The sequence below is a fragment of the Hemitrygon akajei genome, chromosome 5 (assembly GCF_048418815.1).
Source record: "Hemitrygon akajei chromosome 5, sHemAka1.3, whole genome shotgun sequence".
NCBI classification, from domain to species: domain Eukaryota; kingdom Metazoa; phylum Chordata; class Chondrichthyes; order Myliobatiformes; family Dasyatidae; genus Hemitrygon; species Hemitrygon akajei.
This window is the reverse complement of record NC_133128.1, coordinates 168223594-168245235: the sequence shown is the minus strand read 5'-3', so window position 1 is coordinate 168245235 and position 21642 is coordinate 168223594. Positions and strand designations below refer to the sequence as shown.

General features: G+C 40.2%; 1 protein-coding gene across 1 annotated transcript in view; it reads right to left on the bottom strand.

Annotated features, from left to right (window-relative positions):
• Positions 1–21642, bottom strand: part of pde11a (phosphodiesterase 11a) — a 244611-nt gene that overhangs the window by 196058 nt on the left and 26911 nt on the right. Inside the window, exon 2 of the mRNA XM_073047136.1 lies at positions 3313–3471. Within this exon, the coding sequence (XP_072903237.1) occupies positions 3313–3471 (159 nt within the window). The remainder of the gene's footprint in view (positions 1–3312; positions 3472–21642) is intronic.

Sequence of the window (21642 nt, the reverse complement as noted above, 5' to 3'; positions counted from 1 at the left end):
CTTTGTTTCTGAGTGGTTTGACCTGGGTGCTTCGGTGCGGACTGGGGCGCTTTGGCAAAGACTGGCCCTGCGGCCTGCAGTCGGCTAGAGCTGCGGTAATGAACTGAACTAAACTGAATGTTCCTGGTCTCCTGGTTCGATGTTATATATTCCATGTGTTGTTTGTTTACTTTTAGCCATTTGCACAATCTGTTCTTTTTTTCACGTGTTAGGTGTTTGATCTTTTCTTTGAGGGGGTTCCATGGTGTTTCTTTGTTTCGTGGCTGCTTGTGGGATGACAAATCTCAGAGTTGTATTCTGTATACATACTCTGATATTAAATGTTCTTTGAATCTTTGATGAGAAGGAGAGTCTTCACACTGAAGTCAGTGTGTCTTTGGAATCTCAAGTGAATGGGCCTTCCAGTCCTTCAGCTACGGAGCCAAGGAGCCAGATTGTAAGTGTATCTATCCTAATAGCTCTAAAGTTGTTGCATGAATGAAATCACCGGAGAGAGAGTTACTGGTAGATACAAAGCAGCTTCTTTATTTGACAAAACAAGGTACAGCAGGCATCATATGGAGATGCTTTCGGTGGAAAGGTCTGCTGGCCCAACGTGGGGCTCGATATTTATTTGCTAAACATAAAGGACAATTCCATATTTACAAAGTATAGACAATGCTTTCTTTTGAAGCTACATACAAACTTCACACCTTCTGATTCTCATCCATACCATAGACGTCAGCAGCATCTGGACTGGGATCCACAGCTTTTAGGAATGCATTGTTCCAAATTAAATCCACAATACATTGTCAAGGAACAGAAGACTGGTAGCCAAAGCCATTTCCTAAATATAAATGATCTAAACCCCAAAATCACTCTAACATCTACCAATGAAGCACAAGATTACACGCACCGGCAGTTCACCCGTGGAGGACCAATGTCACCTTTATAAACTATTTCCTGCTATAATTATTGAGCTAAATGGTTCAACGATTACAAAATGCAAATTACACATAGATTTTTAATGAACATTTTAAACGACATTGATTTTTGAACCACAGACCTCTTCTGAAACAGCAGTGACACTCTTACTACTGCGTCATCACTGATGACTACATCTGCAGAAAATGCACCCAACTTCAACTCCTGACTGACAACGTCAAGGAAATGGAGCTGGACCTGGATAGATTCAGGAGCATCCAGGAGGCTGAAAACTTCATAGACGAGATGTTTACTAAGGTGGCCACACCCAGAGGCAAGTTTCAGATAGTAGATGGGTGACCAATAGGAAAGAATTAGGGCTGTGTTCCCCTGTGGATATTCTCCTCAGCAACAAGAATACCCCTTTGGATCCTGCCGGGGAGTTAATGGGGGGGGGGGAATGACCTATTAGGGCAGAGCAGCAGAAACCAGGCCAGTGGCACTCTGGCCACTCTGATGCTTAGCAGGGAAGGGTAAAATAGTGCAGCTGGTGCACTAGTGATAGGAGATTTGATAGATAGGGGGAAAGACAGGAGATTCTGTGGCCCTGAGAAAGATGCCAGGATGGCGTGTTGCCTCCCAGGTGGTAGGGTCAAGGATGCCTCAGAGTGGCTGCAGAATATTCTCAAGAGGGAGGGTGAACAGAGGGCATAGTGACAATTAACACCAATGACATAGGTGGAAAGGGGCAGAGATCCACTGCATTGAGTATAGGAAGTTAGAGAATAGGCTGAAGAGGAGGATCTCCAAGGCAGCATTCTCCGCATGCTAATCAGGGTAGGAATAGGACGATAGTGCAGATGAATGAGTGGCTGAGGATCTGTTAGTGGTGGCAGTGTTAAATTTGCTGTGGAGGCCAAGTCATTGAATATATTTAAAGCCGAGGTTGATAGGTTCTTGATTAGTCAGGGTGTCAAAGGTTACGGGGAGAAGGCAGGAGAATGGGACTGAGGGGGATCAGCCACGATGGAATTGCAGAGCAGACTAGATGGGCCAAAAAGCCTAATTCTGCTCTTATGTCCTATGGTCATTCAAAAATTGAATATATACTGTAAGCATATGTTATTGTTTACCAGCACTAAAACTTATTTACTGAGGCAAAAATCAATTATGGTTGAATAAAGTCCTGATTAAATAAGTTCTTGATTTTGCTGTTATAAATGTAGTGCTGTAAGACAGGTGTCCGAGAATTATCTGGATCCAGTTTCAAAGATTTGTAACAACTATGAAATTTTGTTATGTGGTGTGGTTAAAGAAGGACATCACAAAGGGATTTCTTCTGTCTATGACAAGATTAAAGGTAAACAAAAATTTTCTAAAATAATAATTAATACATAAAAATATTCATATAACATATATTGGACTACAAATTTTCTAGCTTGCGGTTAAGAAGGCACAGTATCTATCTGAGAATTTCTCATCTAAGATAGATACATGTAACCTATTCGGTTTTGGGACATTAGTGACAGTGACTAAAGAACTATTTAGCCAAGCATTATAAATTATTTTGCAGTCCATTTACCTGGACAATTCACGATGATGAGTATTTGCATTCTGAAAACATCACTGCAAAACCCTAAACACCAAGATCCATAATTGGAATCCATTTCTTGATTTATTTTCAACAAACCAAGTAAGTTGGAGTTTGCTTATTCAGCTTTTAACAGAGTAAAATCACTGCAGTCATCAATCAAAAAAAAATTGAACCTGACGTATTAAAATTCTAACATTCTTTGATTCAAAAAGACTCGCGCTCACCACGCCCAAGACTCGCCACAATGATTTAGATGGGTTTCACTGGGATTGCACGCCCTCAAGTCAGATGGCAATATCTCAGAGATGTAGTCTAGAGGCATTGCCCACTGAGCACTCCTGACAACAGTCCCTGATAGGAAGCAAATCTAGGGCTGGAGCTTGGCCTAACTCCGTGAAGAATTTTAGGCAGAACCTAAGAATTTAGTGCAGGCTAGATAAAATTGTTCCAATATTTATGTAAGATGGAATAACATATTTATTCACTTTTCAATGTGGAACGTCACAGCTTTTATCAGAAATAATCAAAAAGTGAGACACAGACAGTACCTCCTTTATAGGTAACCAAAGGGTTAAATTTCTCAGCAATTTCAAAGCAGTCAGAACACACTTGCACAAGATTCATAAATAAACCTTGGCATCATCAAATTCTACCTAGTAATCTTTCCTCCAATCAATACCAAATGTAGTATTTATTGCACTTCGAAAAAGTCATGCATTGAAATAATTAAAAATATTGAAAACATATGTTGTTTGATAATTTTGGTTTTGATAATAATATTATGAGTTAGAAATGAACAAGAAGTAAAGTCACACCTTTTCATCGTCCTCACTGAAGGGAGCTCCTCCAGGATTTTTATTTATGGCTTGGGCAACACCGATGATCTCACCATCGCTGTTTTGAATCGGCATGCAAAGCAGGGATTTTGTCTTGTATCCCGTCAATTTATCAATCTCATCTCGAAAACGACGGTCCTAAGGAAGAAAATATAAAATTTTGGTTACATTTTCTAGCTTCAGTTATTGTAGACAACAGGACAACATTTCATCATCATCATCAGGTGCCATGCCCAGTTTGAGCTTTGACTGCCATGGCCCACACACTCCTGTTTCCGGTCAAGTGGATCAATTCATTGGTATTCATTTCCAGTTCTCTGGCTGCTGTCTCCATCATCATTTGTTTTTGCCTTCCTCTCGCTTTCTTCCCTTCAATCTTTCCCATAATTACCGTGCATTCTAACTCCTCTTTCCTAATCACATATCCAATGAAGTTACATTGCCTTTTCGTGATCTCATACATTATTTCTCTTTTTGTGCTTGCAGGACAGCATTTACTTAATTGAAAACAGAACAAATTAAGTAAGAATTGCTTAAACTCACTGTCTTCCCAGTCTAAAATAATAACAAAATTTCTTAATTGCTAGGTCTGTTTAAATATCAGAATTTGTTTTCAAACAATTTTGAGACATTGTGTGAAGGGGAATGAACCTGATGTATCAATAGAAAAGCCCAAAATATTCCAGTCACTGACCAAGCTTCTGAACATTCACCTGTCCTGAATACTTCCAGTACCGTTTTGTTTGTTTTTCACAGGTTTAACTCAAACTCTGTTCAGATAGCTTAAATTTAGCTGGAGTACATTTTGGTTATCGTTGACCCTGCGTAAGAGAACAATAACAATCAAACCAAATTCTTAATTATTGGTGTGTTGCTATAGACATTTCTAACTGAGATGGAAACTATTTAGCAAAGAGTGGGCAAATGGATATCAGTTCCTGTACAGCACCAGTAAATGTAAGGTTATTCATTTTTGTTGGAGGAATAGTGAAACAATATTTTTACATGTCAATTAAAGTTCAATGTTCAAAGTAAGTCTATTATCAAAATACATATATGTCACCATATACCCTGTGATTCATTTTCTTGCGGGCATGCTTAATAAATCCAGTAACCATAATAGAATCAATGAAAGACCACAACCAGTGTGCAAAAGACAACAAACTGTACAAATACAAAAAGAAAGAAGAAATAATTATAATAACAAATAAACAATAACTATCGAGAATATGAAATGAAGAGTCCTTGAAAGAGAGTCATAGGTTTTGGGAGCATTTCAGTGATGGGCTGAATGAAGTTATCTCCTTCTGTTCAAGACCCTGATGGTTGAAGAGAAATAAGTTTTCCTGAACCTGGTGGTGCTCAATGGTGGAACAAGCTATATTAGTAGAATTTTTCTGTTCAAGAGTACTGGTGTTTCCATAATAGGCTGCGATGCAACTAGTCTATACGCTCTCCACTGCACATCTATAGAAGTCTGTCAAAGTTTTAGATGTCAGGCCGAATCTTCGCAAACTCCTAAGGATGTAGAGGCACTGCTGTGCTTTCTTCTTAATTGCACTTATACGCTGGGCCCAGGACAGGTCCACTGAAATAATATCACTGAGGAATTTAAAGTTGCTGACCCTCTCCACCTCTGATCCTCAGATGAGAACTGGATTATGGTCCTCTGGTTTCCTCCTCCTGAAGTCAATAATCAGCTCCTTGGTCTTGCTGACATTGAGAAAGAGGCTGCTGTGGCACCACTCAGCCAGTTTTCCATCTCTCTCCTATATGCCGATTTGTCACCACCTTTGATTCGTCCAATGACAATTAACTAGTAAATGTAGACCTTCAGAACAAATTTAGTGTCCATAAAGAACAAGGTAACAGCCATGTAAGCATGGAAAGAGAAAGTAATTAGAAATAAAAATTATAAAGACATAGAATATAAAAAAACTACAGCACAATACAGGCCCTTCGGCCCACAATGCTGTGCCAAACACATATTTACTTTAGAAATTACCTAGGGTTCCCCATAGCCCTCTATTTTTCTAAGCTCCATGTACCTATCTAGGAGTCTCTTAAAAGACCCTATCGTATCTGCCTCCATCACTTGCGCCGGCAGCCCATTCCACGCATTATATGTAAGTCTTTACAGAAAGGCTATTGGAATGCACATCTAACACTATTGTAATTTGTTACCTATGTGGGTTATGACCAAAGGAAAGAATGGCTGGAGTCACTTAGTACTTGAGTGCAAGGGTGTTTATTATGCGTGTCAAAGATCAAACTTACAAAAAAAATTAGCAAAAATAGTGAAAAGCTGCCAACATTTACAAAAAGATATCCACTAGAAAACACAATGATAGTGCTGAATTTATTCTTGTCCATGGTGAAATCTCGCCTACTGAGGACAATCAGCTCCTTTGTTTTTACACCAGGGCATACCATCTTTAATTACCAACAGGTTAACTTAATACTACCCATGAATTAGAATATGATGCACCCCACAATGTAATTACAATCATATTACAAAATAAACAGATGTACCTACCTTAAATACAGTATCAAACAACATGTACACATCCCCATTACTAAAGCCAGCCCAGGTGCATCAGCTCGGTTTAGGACTCATTACAAGGATATTCCAGGGAAGACATTGAAGTGTGCACACTCAGTGCAACGATAGCAGAGTGACACAGCAGTGTTTGTGTGTGTGTGAATATGCATGAGTATGCAGTGCAATTACTGAGTGCTCTCCATCACACAGTTGTACAAAGCTTTGATTACTAACATGAGTAATTTGGGTTTCCGTATCCAAGGAAAGGTTTACTTGTCTCTGAAGCAATGTTTGGATTGCATCCACCTGATTGACCTTGACTGAAGGAATTAGATTAAGGCTTTTCAGCATGGGCCTATGCCAATCTGGTGATCACACTGAATTAAGCTTCTGTGATGGATAATTTTTTGTTTTAGACTGATAAGGAATTCAGAAACGTTTAAGTCACCTGGAAAGTAGGTTCAATGGGCTGACTCCTACTCACGTCTTTAACAGCAGCAGCTGTCTGTGAGAATCTCAGTGAGCCTCACTGTCATGGTGGAAGGGAACTGATACCAGCTTCTGAAGTGCACACGTCTGCAGTTCAGAATGCAAACACATTAGAAATCAAGGTAGAAGTGGACTTAATGACCCCTCAAGCTTGCGCTATCACTTATAAGGAAGATAGTTCATCTAACTTTGGTCACATCTTCACTTTCTTGACTTGTTCTAGCCCAAAACTGTGTCTCCCTTGGCCTTGAACATGTTCAATATCTAATTTCCACATCTGTAAGGTTTCAGACTTTAGCTTCTTACTCAAAAAGCAAATGTGAAATTCTATCACTCTTCCAAAGCTTTTGATTGAGATCATTAAAAATGCTGATCAGAAAATCCAGGCCAGTGACTTATAATGGATATATTCCAGTAGTTCCTGCTTCAACAAACCTTGTTGTAGCTAAAGGTTGAACAAATCCATATTCAAACATAGACTTCTAAACATAAACACCAAACCTTATTCCTCATTTGCTGAGTGTTTTGGTCTCATGTTACAGACTTCTTAGTAAATGGAAATGGTATATTGCCTGCCCACTGATAATATCTTTCATAGCTTTCAAACTTGCTATTAAAATTTCTCAAGCTTCCCTGCTACAGGAAATTGTATTTCAAGTCTCTCAGCAGAATCTGCAACCATTTGTGATCTTTGTATTTGTCCAATATGCTCATAGTATAAAACAGAAAACACTGCTGGCATTTTTCTGCTGAATTGGAACTAATTAGGAGGACATTTTCTGGTGTGATCCTGCCTGAAATCAAGCTTATGTTACACCAGAGAATGATGTAAACTTCTGACAGTGAGGCAAATTACATATTAGTGCCCCCATTAGGATTTCAATATCCTTACCTCACGAATGCCATCACACTTCACCCTTTCCTCACTAACACATACCAGCCTTTCGGAGAGTGATTCAACTAAAGACACCAAGTTCTTTCAGTGGAAATGGAAGACTTTGCAAAAGTCTTGTGTCCCTCCAGATCACGAATATCAATATGTTCTGTACACTTTGGTTTCTGCCAAGGATTTCAATGAGCTTCACTCTTTTGAGTATCTCCCTTACTTTAGTGAGGGTTATTGGCCCTTCTATTGAGGCTGCAGTTTCCTCACAAAAATAGATTTGTCTTCAGTTTCTCAGGAATGTTGGCCTTCATTACAGAAGATACAAAGTATAAAAGTAGGGATGTTTTCATTTAAGTTTGTGTGACACTTGGCAACCTCATCTAAAGTACTATCTCAGAATCAGAATTAGGTTTATTATTACTGACAAATGTCATGAAATTTGTTGTGGCAGCAGTACAGTAGAAGCTATAAATTATAAATAATAAATAGAGAAAAAGAGGAATAGCAAGTAGTATTCATGGGTTCATGGACTGTTCAGAAATCTGGGATTGTGGATGGGAAGAAGCTGTTCGTAAAACATTGAATTTGAATCTTCAGACTCCTGTACCTCCTCCCTGATGGCAGTATTGAGAAATGAGTATGTCTTGGATGGTAAGAGTCCTTAATGCTGGGATGCAGCCTTTTTGAGGCACTGCCTTTTGAAGATGTCCCCAATGGTGGAGAGGCTTGTGCCTGTGATGGTGCTGGCTGAGTCTACAACCTGATGAATTGGCCTGAAACGTCAACAGTGCTTCTCTTTATAGATGCTGCCTGGCCTGCTGTGTTCCACCAGCATTTTGTGTGTGTTGTCTACAACACTCTACAGCCTTTTTCAATCCTGTACATTGGAACCTACCTGTCAGACAGTGATGCAACCAGTCAAAGAACTCTCCACCATACATCTGTAAAAATTTGCCTAAGTCTTTGATGGCATATCAAATTTCTTCAAACTTCTAATGAAGTATAGCTCCTGGCATGCCTTCTTTATGATTGTATCAATGTTTTAGGCCCAGGATAGATCCTCTGAGGTATTGATGCCCAATAATTTGAAGCTGCTCTCCCTTCCCACCACCATCCCTTCAATGAAACTGGTGTGTGTTCTCCCAACTTCTTTCTGAAGTTCACAATCATTTATTTGGCTTTGCTGACTTTGAGTGCAATGTTGTTGTGATGCCACTCAATCTGTCTCACTCATATAGACTTCCTCATCATCTTCTAAGATTTTGCCAATAACAGGCATATCATGCGTGAATTTTTAGATGGTGTCCACAGCAAGTGCAATTCAATTGACTTTCCAGTTGCCTTTGGAGCACCTGAACAACAACAAGGTCTGGCCCCGTATTTTCCAAAGGATATACTTGCATTGGAAGCAGTGCAGATTAGTTTGTGAATGAAAGCACTGATATATGTAAAATCTTTGAGATTTGGGACTGACAGGGTGACTTTGAGAGAATATTTCTCCTAGTGGAGGTATCTAGAAACCACACTTGTAGTTTCTGAATGGGGCTTGTCTATTTAAGATGGCGAGGGAGAGAATTCCTTTTGCTCAAAGTCATTCATCTTTAAAAATCTCTACTCAAAAGAGTTTGAATGTATCCAAGGCAAAAACAAATCCAAAAACAAATATTTGAGCTACAAGAAAATCAAGGGATGAGAGGAGAGCGAGCAGGAGAATGGTGTTAATGCAGAGAATATATCTTATTGAATGGAAGAGCAGATTCGAGAGGCCAATTAATCTATTCCAGATCCTGTTCTGTATGTTTCTTAAGCCAATTGCCGGTCACATTACAGCTTAATGATGAATCAGTGGCGTACATTCTCACTGTTAAGGTTAGTTGGAGGTACTACTTAAAATGTTTGAATGTTTTTTATTTGATTTTGTATTTTAGTGGCAGGGGAATTAATGTCCCAATTCTATCCAAGAATTCCCTGTCAACTGGAATGAGGGATGACATTATTTTGTCTGTCATTGTATTGCATGATTATGAGTTAAATTACCCAAAATTAGGCAAGAACATATGCCGATGGTTAGACTGTATTTATAACATTGAAGGCCAAGTAGTAGAGAAGGGTGTAATTTAATTTCATATGACAATACTTTCTTTAAAATATATATATTTAGTTAGCACTTTGTTGACTGTTCCTCCAAAATTGGCAATCCGGATTTTCTCTGTAATCTAAGTCCAAAGTGCAACTTGAGCAATTGAATCCAAATTGCATTGCACATCCTCTCTATGGAATTAGAGGGAACAGCCATGGTTTTCATGGGTAGAAATGGTTATCTAATGACCATGAAAGGGTTATTTGGCACAACTCAACCTTTTCCTGATCCTATATATTGTAACCTGATGAAGTTCTGCAGCTAGATAGATGTGCAGAGTTCCTCATTTCCATTGCATTTGCATGAAGTCTTGGGATGAAGAGAGAGTCAGATTTGATGAAAACATTCCATGCTAATTGTTAGCTATAAGGGCTTACACATTGAACTTTAGCTAAAAGCTATCAATACATCTTGAATAATAATCCTAAAGGATTCCACAACCTTTGCACATAATGCTAATTAATAGTGGAGAGAAAAAACTCCACTTCCTCCTCTAATTTTTTTGGAAATTGAAATCTAATCCCATTAAAAAGATGGGACATGCAATTTAGCCAAGATGTAAATGGGAAAACTGATATCCTCGTCAGGCCAAGGCAGATCCGAAGCAAGTCTGCAAACACAGGGAATACTTAAAGAAAAGAAATAGACTTTCTTTTGAAAACTATCTCCTCCTCTCTATCTTAAATGGGCAACCCCTTCTCTGAAGTGCTCCTCTGGACTTCACAAAACAAAATCACAGCCTTCACTCACCCAGACTTTCATATTTCTTCTTCTCTTCCACACATACCCTGAAATTCCCTTCTCTTGACTCATCTGTTCACTGGTGAGTGTTTCTCTGTTGGTGGTCAGTACACACCCACACTTGACATTAGGCATCTACTGCATTCTGATGGATCAGGTAGGCAGCCTACTGCAGTTAAAATTCTTCAGGCCAGTAAGTCCAATTTTAACTTGTCTTTGCCCAACCACATCAAAAGTTACTGGAGATCCATTCAAGTTGTTGGGTTTATTGTCAACCTGCAAGTGTTGAACTGTTGTAATTTATGCTACCCATTTTTACAAAGTAGGAAGTGATAACATACAAGCCCTGCCATAGTGGTTGAGCACTCATCTGTGACTGAGTTTATCCAGAAGAGTCTCTTCATGCTCTCCATGACCTTCTCGATATTGTACCTGGTCGTCTCATATGCCTCTGGATCATCAGCCCTAAAGGCTACAGATCTAGCCTCAGCAGACTATGAATCTCCTGGTTCATTCAGGACTTCTGGTTCAATAAAGTTTGGAATGTTTTTGTGGCTATACAGTCATCTGCATAGGTCTTTATGAAGCTGCTAATAACAGTGGCATCTGATTTCTGAATGGACAATGAACCTATGAACACTACCTCACTGATCTGCCAGAGTGGAAGAAGCTGTTGCTGCATCATTGAGTGTGTGCCTTCACACTTCTGTACCTCCTTCTTGATTGTAGCAATGAGAACAAGTCGTGACCTAGGTGTCGGGTATCCTTAACGACGAAAACCGCCTTTTTAAGGCATTGCTCCTTGAAGATGTCCTGGATAGTATGGAGGCTAGTGCTCACGATTGAGCTAACTAAGTTTACAACTCTCTGAAGTGTACTTCGATCCTGTGCAGTAGCACCCCCCCCCCCCCACCCCTATCCCATCCCCCAGTACCAGACGGTGATGCAGTCAGTTAGAATGCTGTCCACGGTACATTTGTAGAAATCTCTGAGTGCTTTTGGTGGCATGCCAAACCTTCTGAAGCTCTTAATGAAATATAGCTGCTGCCTTGCCTTCTTTGTAGTTACACCAATATATTGGGTCCTGGTTAGATCCTCACAGGTATCGACACCCAGAAACTCTCTCCACTCCTAATCCCTCTGAGGACTAGTGTTCGCTCTAATGTTTGTGTTTTCATCATACCTTTGCAGGAGCATTTGCATGTGATTTCAGCTGATTTACTAATGCCATCAAACCTTTGCAGGAGCGTTTCCAAGTGCTTTCCATGTGGCCAGAATAAGTAATGCTCTATTAAATGAAAAAGTTAGCAGTTGAGTTGTGAGATATTTAAAGCAATCTTTACAGTGTCACCTAGTAGTCACAATCACAATACATTCACACAGGCAATTCAGATCCAAGGATTATGAACCCTACCTATCCATTCACTCCTATGCACCCCTCATGTCTAACTATGTCCTTCCAATTATGTGGTGACCATAACTACACACCATCTATAGTTTAAAGATTTATATAGTTGTACCATAGCCTTTATGAACTTATATTTTATGTCATAGCTAATGCAGGCAGGTGTCCTTTATACCTTCTTAGCCAAACCACCTTACCTATCTACCTATGCTGCTGCCTTCAGGAATCTTTGGCTTTGTACACAAAGGTACTTCTGTTCTGAAGTACTTAGAATTTATTTAAATCTTACATCCATCCCACAACGTGAGGGAATAAAAATCTTTGCGTTATTACTCCGATGCAATGTACAGACATGTGAACTTATAAGTCTAATGGCTAATAGAAAGAAGTTGTCCCGTAGCCTTTTGGTCCTGGCTTTCATGCTGCAGTATCGTTTGCCAGATGGAAGTAGCCAAAACAGTTTATGGTTGGGGTGACTGATCATCCAGGCCTTCCTTATACATCTGCTGCTGTAAATGTCCTCAATGGAGGGAACTTCACATCCACATATGTGCTGGGCTGTCCGTACCACTCTGTGCAGTACCCAGTGATCAAGGTTGGTGTAGTTCCCATACCAAGCGGTGATATAGCCAGTCAGTATGCTTTCAATGGTGCCCCTGTAGAAGCTCTTGAGGATTTGGGGGCCCAAACCGAACTTCTTCAGTCGACTAAGGTGGAAGAGATGCTGTTGTGCTTTTTTTGTCCAAACAGCGGTGTGCACAGTCCAGGTGAGATCATTGATTATGTATATACTGAGGAACTTGAAACTACTCACCCTTTCAACCGCAGACACGTTGATGTTGATCGGGCCGAGCCTGCCTCCGTTCCTCCTGTAATCCACAATCAGCTCTTTTGTTTATTTGGACATTGAGGGAGAGGTTGTTACCTTGGCATCACTGTGTGTCAGTATGCCTGGATTCCTGGATTCTACCATTCACTGCGTATATCATAGCCTTATTTAAAAAAAAGGCTAAAGTCTATCCCAAGCCTTAATAGCCTTATTAGTCAAATCAAAATTCATCATGTCACATCTTTCGATGATTCAATTCCCCCTCAGCCTCCTACCTATCAACTGATAAATTATCAGTTATGATAAAGGATTGTTGATCTGAAATGTTAACTCTGTTTCTCTCTTTTGCAGATGTGGCCTGAACTGCTGAATTGAGGGAGTTGCATGACTAATCAAGTACAATATCACAGCTGCACACAGAGAGGACATAACAGAGTCCACTGAGTCTACACGGGTAGGAGTCAAAAATAGGAAGGGTACATTCACACTGATGAGATTCCCCCAATAACCACCAGGACATTGAGGAACACATATGCAGGCTGATTAAGGAAAAGTATAAAAACAATAGGGTTGTTGTCATGGAGGACTGCAGTTTCCTTAATAGAAACTGGGATCTTCTTAGTGCAAGAGATTCACAATAAGATGGGGCAGAACTTGTCAGGTGCATCTAGGAGGGTTTTTAAAATGAATACGTAGATAGTCCAACAATAGGAAGGGCAGTACTGGACAAGTGACCTAGCCAAGTGACTGATCTTTCAGTGGGTGAGTAGTTAGCAAACAGTGACCACAGTTCCTTAAGTTTAAGACATTGAGTGGAAAATCCTACAAACGATAATGGATTCAGCCCAGTACATTACGGGTAAAGCCCTCCCAACTATTGAGCACATCTACGTGAAACGTTGCAGTACAAAAGCAGAATCCATCATCAAAGATCCAGGCCATGATCTTTTCTCCCTGCAGCCATCAGGTAGAAGGTACCAGTGCCTCAGAACTCACACCAGCAGGTTCAAGAACAGTTGCTTACCCTCAATCATCAGACTCTTGAACAAAAGCAGACAATTGCACTCATTCTACTTCTGGTGTTCCCACAACCAATGGCCTTTCTTTAAGGACTCTTTATCTTGTTATTTCATGCTCTCGTTATTTACTGCTATTTCTTTATATTTGCACTTGCAGTTTATTGTTCATTGACCATTTACAGTTACGGTTCTATAGATTTGCCAAGTATGCCCACAGGAAAAAGAATCTCAGAGTTGCATGTGGCGACATGTATGTACTCTAATAATAAATTTTACTTTAAACTTTTGAACTTTGATGTTTTAAGATAGCTATAGATATGGTAAGTATGAATCTTGCAGAGAATATTAATTTAGAGCAGGGCAAATTACTAGGACATTAGGCAGGAACTAGCGAGAGTTCATTGGGAACAGTTGTTTTTGGACAAGTCCACATCTGACATGAGGATGGTGTTTAAAGACCAACTGCACAGGTGTGTTCCAATCAGAAGGAAGGACAGGAATGGCAAGGTAAGAGAAACTTGGGTGTTGAGAGAGGTGATGAATTTAATCAAGAAGCAAAAGGGGAAGTATGTAAAGCTTAAGAAGTTAGAATCAAACAGAGCCCTTGAGGATTATTTAGAAGCCAGAAAAGAATTCGAAAAGAGAACTAGGAAAGCCAGGAGGGGTCATGAAAAGTCCTTGACAAGTGGAATTAAAGTAAATCCCAAGGCATTCTATACGTACCTGTACATCAAGAGCACGACGATAACTAGGGAGAGGGTAGGATCACTCAAGGATAAAGTTGGGGTGGGGAGCATTTGCTTGGATGTGGAGGATGTGAGTGAGGTAATTATTTACCAAGAGAAGGATGTGTAGGATATGAAGATCAGTGTCGAGTGTATTGATGTGGGGAGGGGGTGGTTTTGAGGTAAGGGAGAAGGTGGTGTTGAGTCTCTTAAAGAGCATTAACGTGGATATGTCCCAGGGCCTAATGGGGTATTCGTCAAGTTATTGAGAGAGGCAAGAGAAGAGATTGCTGGGGCCTTGAACAGTATCTTTGTGTCAGAGATTGCTGGGGCCTTGAACAGTATCTTTGTGTCAGAGATTGCTGGGGCCTTGAACAGTATCTTTGTGTCCCCTCTAGCATCAAGCAAGGTCCCTGAGAACTGGCGAGTGGCTAATATTGTACCTCTATTTAAGAAAGAAACAAAGGAAAATCCCAGAAACTATAGACCAGTTAGTCTCATGTCCATGGTAGGGAAGTTACTGGAGAGAATTCTTAGGGATAGGAATTATGAGTATTTGGAAAACCATGACCTAATTAGGGAGAGCCAGTATGGCTTTGTGCAGGGCAGATCATGTTTTACTAACTTGATAAGAGTTTTTTGATGAGATGATGAGGGTGATTGATGAAGGTAGAGCTGTTGATATTGTCTACATGAATTTTAGTAAGATGTTTGACAATGTTAGTCATAGGAGGCTCGTCCAGAAGATTAAGATGCATAGGATCAATGGTGAATTGACTATTTTGGATTCAGAACTGACTGCCCATAGAAGACAGAGGCTCAAAGAACCTCATTCTAGCTGGAGTCTGTGAATTAGTGATGTTCCGCAGGGGTCCTCTGCTGAAACTTCTATTGTTTATGATGTATATAAATGACCTACTGTATATGAAAATGTACAGTAGATGGGTGAGTTAGTAAGTTTGAAGATGATGTGAAGATTGGTAATATTGTAGATAGCATAGAAGATTGGCAAAGAATACAATGAGATATAGATCCATTGCAGATAAGAGCAGAGCAATGACAGCTGGAATTTAACCAGGCCAAAATATAAAGTATTGTATCCTGGTAAGTCAAATGTAAAGAGTCAGTACACCGTTAAGGGCAAGACCTTAATCAAGTTCATAGCTCCCTAAAAGTGGATGCACAGGTGGAGTGGCTGGTTAAGAAGGCATATGGCATGCTTGCCTTTATTAGTCGAGGTGTTGAGTTCAAAAGTCAGGAAGTTATGTTGCAGATTTATAAAACTCTGGTTAGGTTGAACCTGGAGTATTGCATACAGTCCTGACTGCCCATTATAGGAAGGGCAGAAGAGGCAGAAAAGGCAGAAGAGGTTTACCAAGATGTTGCCTGGATTAGAAGGCATGTGCTATAACAAGATGTTGGAAAAACGTGTGTGTTTTCTCTGGTGTGGCGGGGGGCTGAGGGGAGCTCTGAAAGAGGTTTATAAGATTATGAGATAGAATAGACAGATGGCATCTTTTTCCTAGCCTTGAAAGTCTAATACCAGAGGGCATGAATTAAGATGAGAGGGGGTAATTTTAAAGTAGATGTGAGGGGCAAGTTTTTTTTACACAGAGAGTGGTGGGTGCTTGAAATGCACCTTCTGGGGTGGTAGAGGCAAATACATTAGGGACTTTTAAGAGATATTCAGATAGGCACATGTATGTGAGGGAAATGGAAGGATATGGACACTTGTAGGCAGGAGGAACTAGTTTAGTTAGCTATTTGAAGACCAATTTAATAGGTTTGGCACAACATTGTGGGATGAAGGGCCTGTTCCTGTGCTGTACTGTTCGATGTTCTGTTTTATTTTCTTATTTTAGTTAAAAGAGGTTAAGACGGGGGCACGCTCAGATGCAACAGCTTCTACCAAAGCTGTTATTATCTTTTTTAAACGTTTTTTTAATTGCAAGACCCTTCTGGATAATAAGGACTTAATGCACTGCAGGTCTACCCTATCAGTGAGTTACTTGTTAACAGAGAAACAGAAGGAGCTGGAGTTGGTGTGGACCGTGAAGCTGCCTGCGACAGAGAGGCATTGGTGTGCATTCTAAAAATGGGTAACTGTCTTAGTCACTTTTCTTGTGATCGCGAGACCCTGTTGGACATTGGTGGCGTGGAATGTTGCAATTGTAATTCATCAGTTTATTTGTGAACAGTGGAGAAGACAGCAGGACAGCGGTGTGGCCCTGGTTATAGTGAGGACTAGGCCCCAAGCTGCAGCGTTGCTCAGTTGCAGCCGCCGAGGGGGAGGCATTGGAGTTGCATGCTCCTCCAGAGTATCAGAGGCTGTGTGGTGTAGAGTCCTTGCTGGAGCTGGTGCTGCTCCCCCATGTTTGCTCAGCAGAACCCAAGCTGCAAGGTGGTCAGCTGCAGAGTGCTGCAATATTCATGGACTCAGGGACTTGGACTATAGTTTTTTGGCGTGACTGCATTTTACCGCTACATTATATACGTTTGCTATATTATAGGCGCTTTATGTGAATTGTGCTGTGTGTGACTGTTTGTACTGTGTTTTGCACCTTGGCCCCGGAATAATGCTGTTTCGTTTGGCAGTATTCATGTATGGCTGAATGACAATTAAACTTGAGCTAGCACCTGAACTAGATTTCCAGCTTCTGCAATTTTTCTGTTGATTTTCATTCCTTACTCTTCACTTACTATCAGACCGGTAGTATTTGCACAGAGTAAAAGGAGCGATACAAGGGCTGTGAGCAAGGAGGAACTCATTATCATTCTGTATCTGAAAACTACCTTCTGACTAGCAACACCACCAGTTTTCATGCCACCTTTGAAGTTACATCAGCAAGCAACAAGGATCTCCACACTTCCCTCCCCAGCACATCACTGATCACAGGATCCTAATTGCAAAGATAACCATGGACCATCACTCTCTGCTAAAATCAGCATATCCCTACCACCCTTCTAGAATCAGAATCAGGTTTATTATCACTGACATATGTTATGAAATTTGTTGTTTTGCAGTACAATTCATAAACTTTACTAATAAGCATTTTTTACTTAATAGAGTTACTAAATTTGCTGATCTCCAGCCATGTGGATACCTGCCATGAATCCCATGGAAATGGCATCATTGTAGTCCCCATGTAATTCCCTGAGAACTCTCATTGTTACATAATGAGACAAGTATTAAACGTGCTTGATGTGGGTCTGAATGCCATCTGACTGCAGGTTTCTGGAAGAGACTCTGCTAAGACTTCAGCCTGCACCAGTATTCAGCTTCCTTCACCTGTCCTATGCCAACAACACATTCACGGCTGGAGTTCTCAACCAATGTACTTTCAGCCCATGTAAATATACAGCACATTGAAATCTGCCATTTAAATCAGATTCAAGTTTGTTTCAAATAAGAAGAGAAATTAATCCACCAAGAGTAATATACTAATGAGATGGGGAAGAGAAATTAGAGCATCATGTGTTACATAATGTAACATCAAACTTAATTACATATTATGGGACTTAGCAAAAGTGTTATGTAAAAATCTTCAATTACTTTTCTGTTGCAATCTTAAGGGTTAATGAGGCAATTTTTTTCATATACAATTTCTCAAGCTAATTAATGATGCCATTACAATGTAATTTTGTCTAATTAGAAAAAGCACACCATTTAGCATTCTCAGTTTAAGTATGGTAACATTTTGGGTAATATCCCTCATGCCTTTAATTAACAAATTTATGTTTTATTAATGCCTAAAACTTTTACTTCATAAAATGACGTACTGAACGCTATATAGATAATATAAAAGTAGATACACTCACTGAACTGCACCATTGAGATCTATGTTAAAACTGCACCAGGATTAATTCCTATTACAATTTACACCTTTTGAAAACAAATAAGAAGGAAGTCCCTACAGAAGTTGTAAAGTGCTATAACTTACAGGCTCCAAGAAAGAATGTTTTAGAATAAGAGATTGTCCAGTAATGCTTGATACCACCATTGAACAATGCAGGATGTGTAATTGGACATATATGCAATTAGAATGGAAAATTTGAAGGATTATATTCATTTTTTGAAAAATTGGATGTTCGAATGGATAAATAGTTTGATAGTTTGCAGATTAAAAGAGCCATGTTGGATACAGCTGAAAAATATATTTGGATTGTGTAGTGTAGTTTACCTGTGCCTGTTTGATCCAAGGTCAAGCGTGTGCACACACACACACACACACACACACACACACACACACACACACACACACACACACACACACACACACACACACACACACACACACACACACACACACACACACACACACACACACACTTACACTTACACTTCTCTGCCCTTTCTGAATGTCTGACAACTGTTCAAGCTGGCTAAGCAACACACACAAATTGTTTTGTGTGTGTTGCCTGGATTTCCAGCATCGGCTGATTTTCTCATCTTCAAGCTGGTTAACGCTAATCAGAAGATGACTGCCTCTCAGAAGAGGCTTGTGGAAGTGATGAGAGAATACACAGATATGAGAGACTGAATCTGATGTTGAAGGCACTGACCCTGAATATATAAGGGAGGTCATTTCAGTTTCCTGTTGATTCTGGAGGTTAATGAAGTGAAGAGAAGAAGAAGAAGAAATGTCCTTTTTCCACATGGGGCAGAAATTGCCTTGGTTGATAGCCAACGATGAGAGGGAGAAGGTAGAAAATGATGCAACTGTTAGTACTTAAGTGCCACTCATATTGATCCACTATCAGTGACTATCAGAAGTGACATTCAAATAACTAGATCCTCATTCATAGTCCTCACATCCCTCTCTCCTGTATTCCATAAATTCCAGATTTTCAAACTGTAAGGAGTGTGACTCTGCAACTTGAACATGTGCTGCCTTCAGTCATTAGCCAATTCTTGTGCTTTCTCATCTTCTGGTTAGCCGAGATTCGCATTTGGACACTGAGTAGCAGTGGCTCCTCCCATTTCCGTGTTGTAGTCCTTTGCTCTCTCTCCCTGCAATCTTGCACAACTAAAGGGATGGTAAGAAACCCGTCTACAGCCAGAGTCTGGGTTGCAACTGAGATATGTACCGGTACATTTTCAGTGACAAACCTCCTTCCAAACCTCGCAAGATGGAATGATGATCAAATATACAATGCATTATCAAAATGCAACAATTAACTCTCTTCCAGTAGACAACGCCTGTAAGCAATTGTTCTTTCTACTAAATAGAGAGTGCCTCTGAGCTCTAAAGCACAAGATTCTCTGTGAGGAAAAGAACCTGCATAATCAAGGTCTAATTTAGCTGCAGTGCCAGAAAAACTACATTGCATTAGAATTGCCATCACACTCCACTTCCCATATATATTTCCTGCATGCATGAGTAAGTTATCTTCATTTTGAATATGGTGAGGGTGATGCCAACATCACTGAGAAAACATGATTCAGGTTGGCACCATTAGCACCCAAGCAACTGGTGTCCATTTCACTCAGCTTGGAACTGATACTGAATGCTGATTGACAAGTTTCCTTTGTTCTTGCCCATGAGCAAGGTTCATCAAGAATCTCCATAGCCACACAGAGGATTGCAGCTCTTAATTGGAACTGACACTTGGATCAGCCAAGGCAGGTTCTGCAGAAGAATCAATAAATGCAGGACATTCCGTCATGTGCACCATTCACCCGACTTTCATATAGAACGTATCTGCAGCGACATATCTACTTACATCCAAGAGGCGTAAGTGTTCTAGGAATATTTGCTTGCGAGCCTGGTAGTGGTGGGAGATGGGGAACCCCACCCTCAACAATGAATATATACTGCAAACTAAATAATTTTGGCATCATAGACTAAGCTATGATCAACAAACAGAAAAGCAACAACATATGCCCTTTCCAGAAGAAAATTTATGGATAGAAAATTACTGACAGCATCTGATTGACAACAGTCTGATATAACGCACTCTTACATTTGTCTTGTGGTAACGTAATAAACGTCTTACTGTTTACTTGTTTACTGTCACTCGAAGCTTCATCAGTAAGTCATCAAACGAGCAGCTGCTGATTGTCTTTGACATTAACAGGCTAGGCAGTGTGATGCTTTAATACGTGCCACAGAAACAAGAGTTGTCACAAGGTCATTATGTAGATTCACATATCTCTGCACATAATTATGATGCCTGAAAGGTTACATTCATGAGAAAAGTTTAAAATATAACAAGTGAGGCTGGTGAGGTTAATTTAATAAGCATTCACATTTCTGTGTAATTAAGTGGTGATGCACCTGCGTTTCCTTCAGATGAAACAGCAAAAGGTTCTCTGCCCCCAGCCACTGCCAGCTCCGAGTTTCCTACAAGCCCATTGCCTTGTTTCACTGACACTTCACTCCTACTTGCACGGGACTTGCGCTACACTGAAAGTCGGCCACCGAGCTCTCTCACAACTCCTCATAAAGTCACCAGTTCATCGCATCGCACAGTAGCACAGCGGCTGCATTCCTGGTGGTTTGCAGGTTTGCTTCAAAGGAGATGCATTTAGTCAGGCTGTTGGAGTGAATGTGCCATGGTTTTTGACACCAGCTGCACCTCAGACATCAGCCTGGAGAAGCCTTCCTTGATCCTATTATCCTCTTGAGGTCTGGACACAGGGTCAACCCAGACCATCATTTGAGTACCTTCTGCTCAAAGAGTTCTGGGAAGGACCCCACTTCCTCACAACTGTTTCAGGGGGTTTAGAGTGGCTGGAGCTTAGCAACCGTGAGGCCTTCTTTGCTAACAAACAAAATGTTACTTCATCTTTTGTTCTTGAGAAATGCCAATAATTAGATTAGTACATCCTTCATCTGCAGAAAGAGCACAAAAAAATAACAGAGAGCATGTTAATATAAGCATTGTGGAATTGTATCTTGAATGACTGTTCTACTCTTCTGTCTGAATGCTGTCACGATCATTATGTGACATGCACATACCTTTGTAGAGAGTAAAGTGGGACACCATTTAAATGGGATATTTTTTACCAATAATATTCTCCTTCTACTGTCCTCTCCATGATACTGATAACATAATTCATCTTTAGCTACAGGAGGTTAACTTTTCTTAACAAACAAAACTAAAATGAACAGATGGAGTAATTTTCTCTGCATGAATAAGCACTGTGAATGTCATTCATGCCTTGCTATGCCAGCTCATGCAAATCAAACATAATTGACTTATATTCTTTCAAATCAGTGTATCATGATGTGGATCGTGTATACATCTCCCCCTTATTTTACTTCTCTTCCCATTTTCAGAGAGCTAATTGGTATCCCTTTCTTGCACAGATGAATTTGCTGTAACAAGCAAGTTATATTTAACCTTATTTATGAATCTTCCAGCCAGTAACTTTAACTGTCACATAATGTTTACATCATGCAGCTTATTTTCGATGGCCTTAGAATTCGAGGCTGCCCCCTAACCCTTTGTCTCTGTATTAGTGTAGGCTTACCCTTATCGCACTCTGCAAGCTGTTGGAACTTGTTCCTGTTTAATCCATGATTTCTG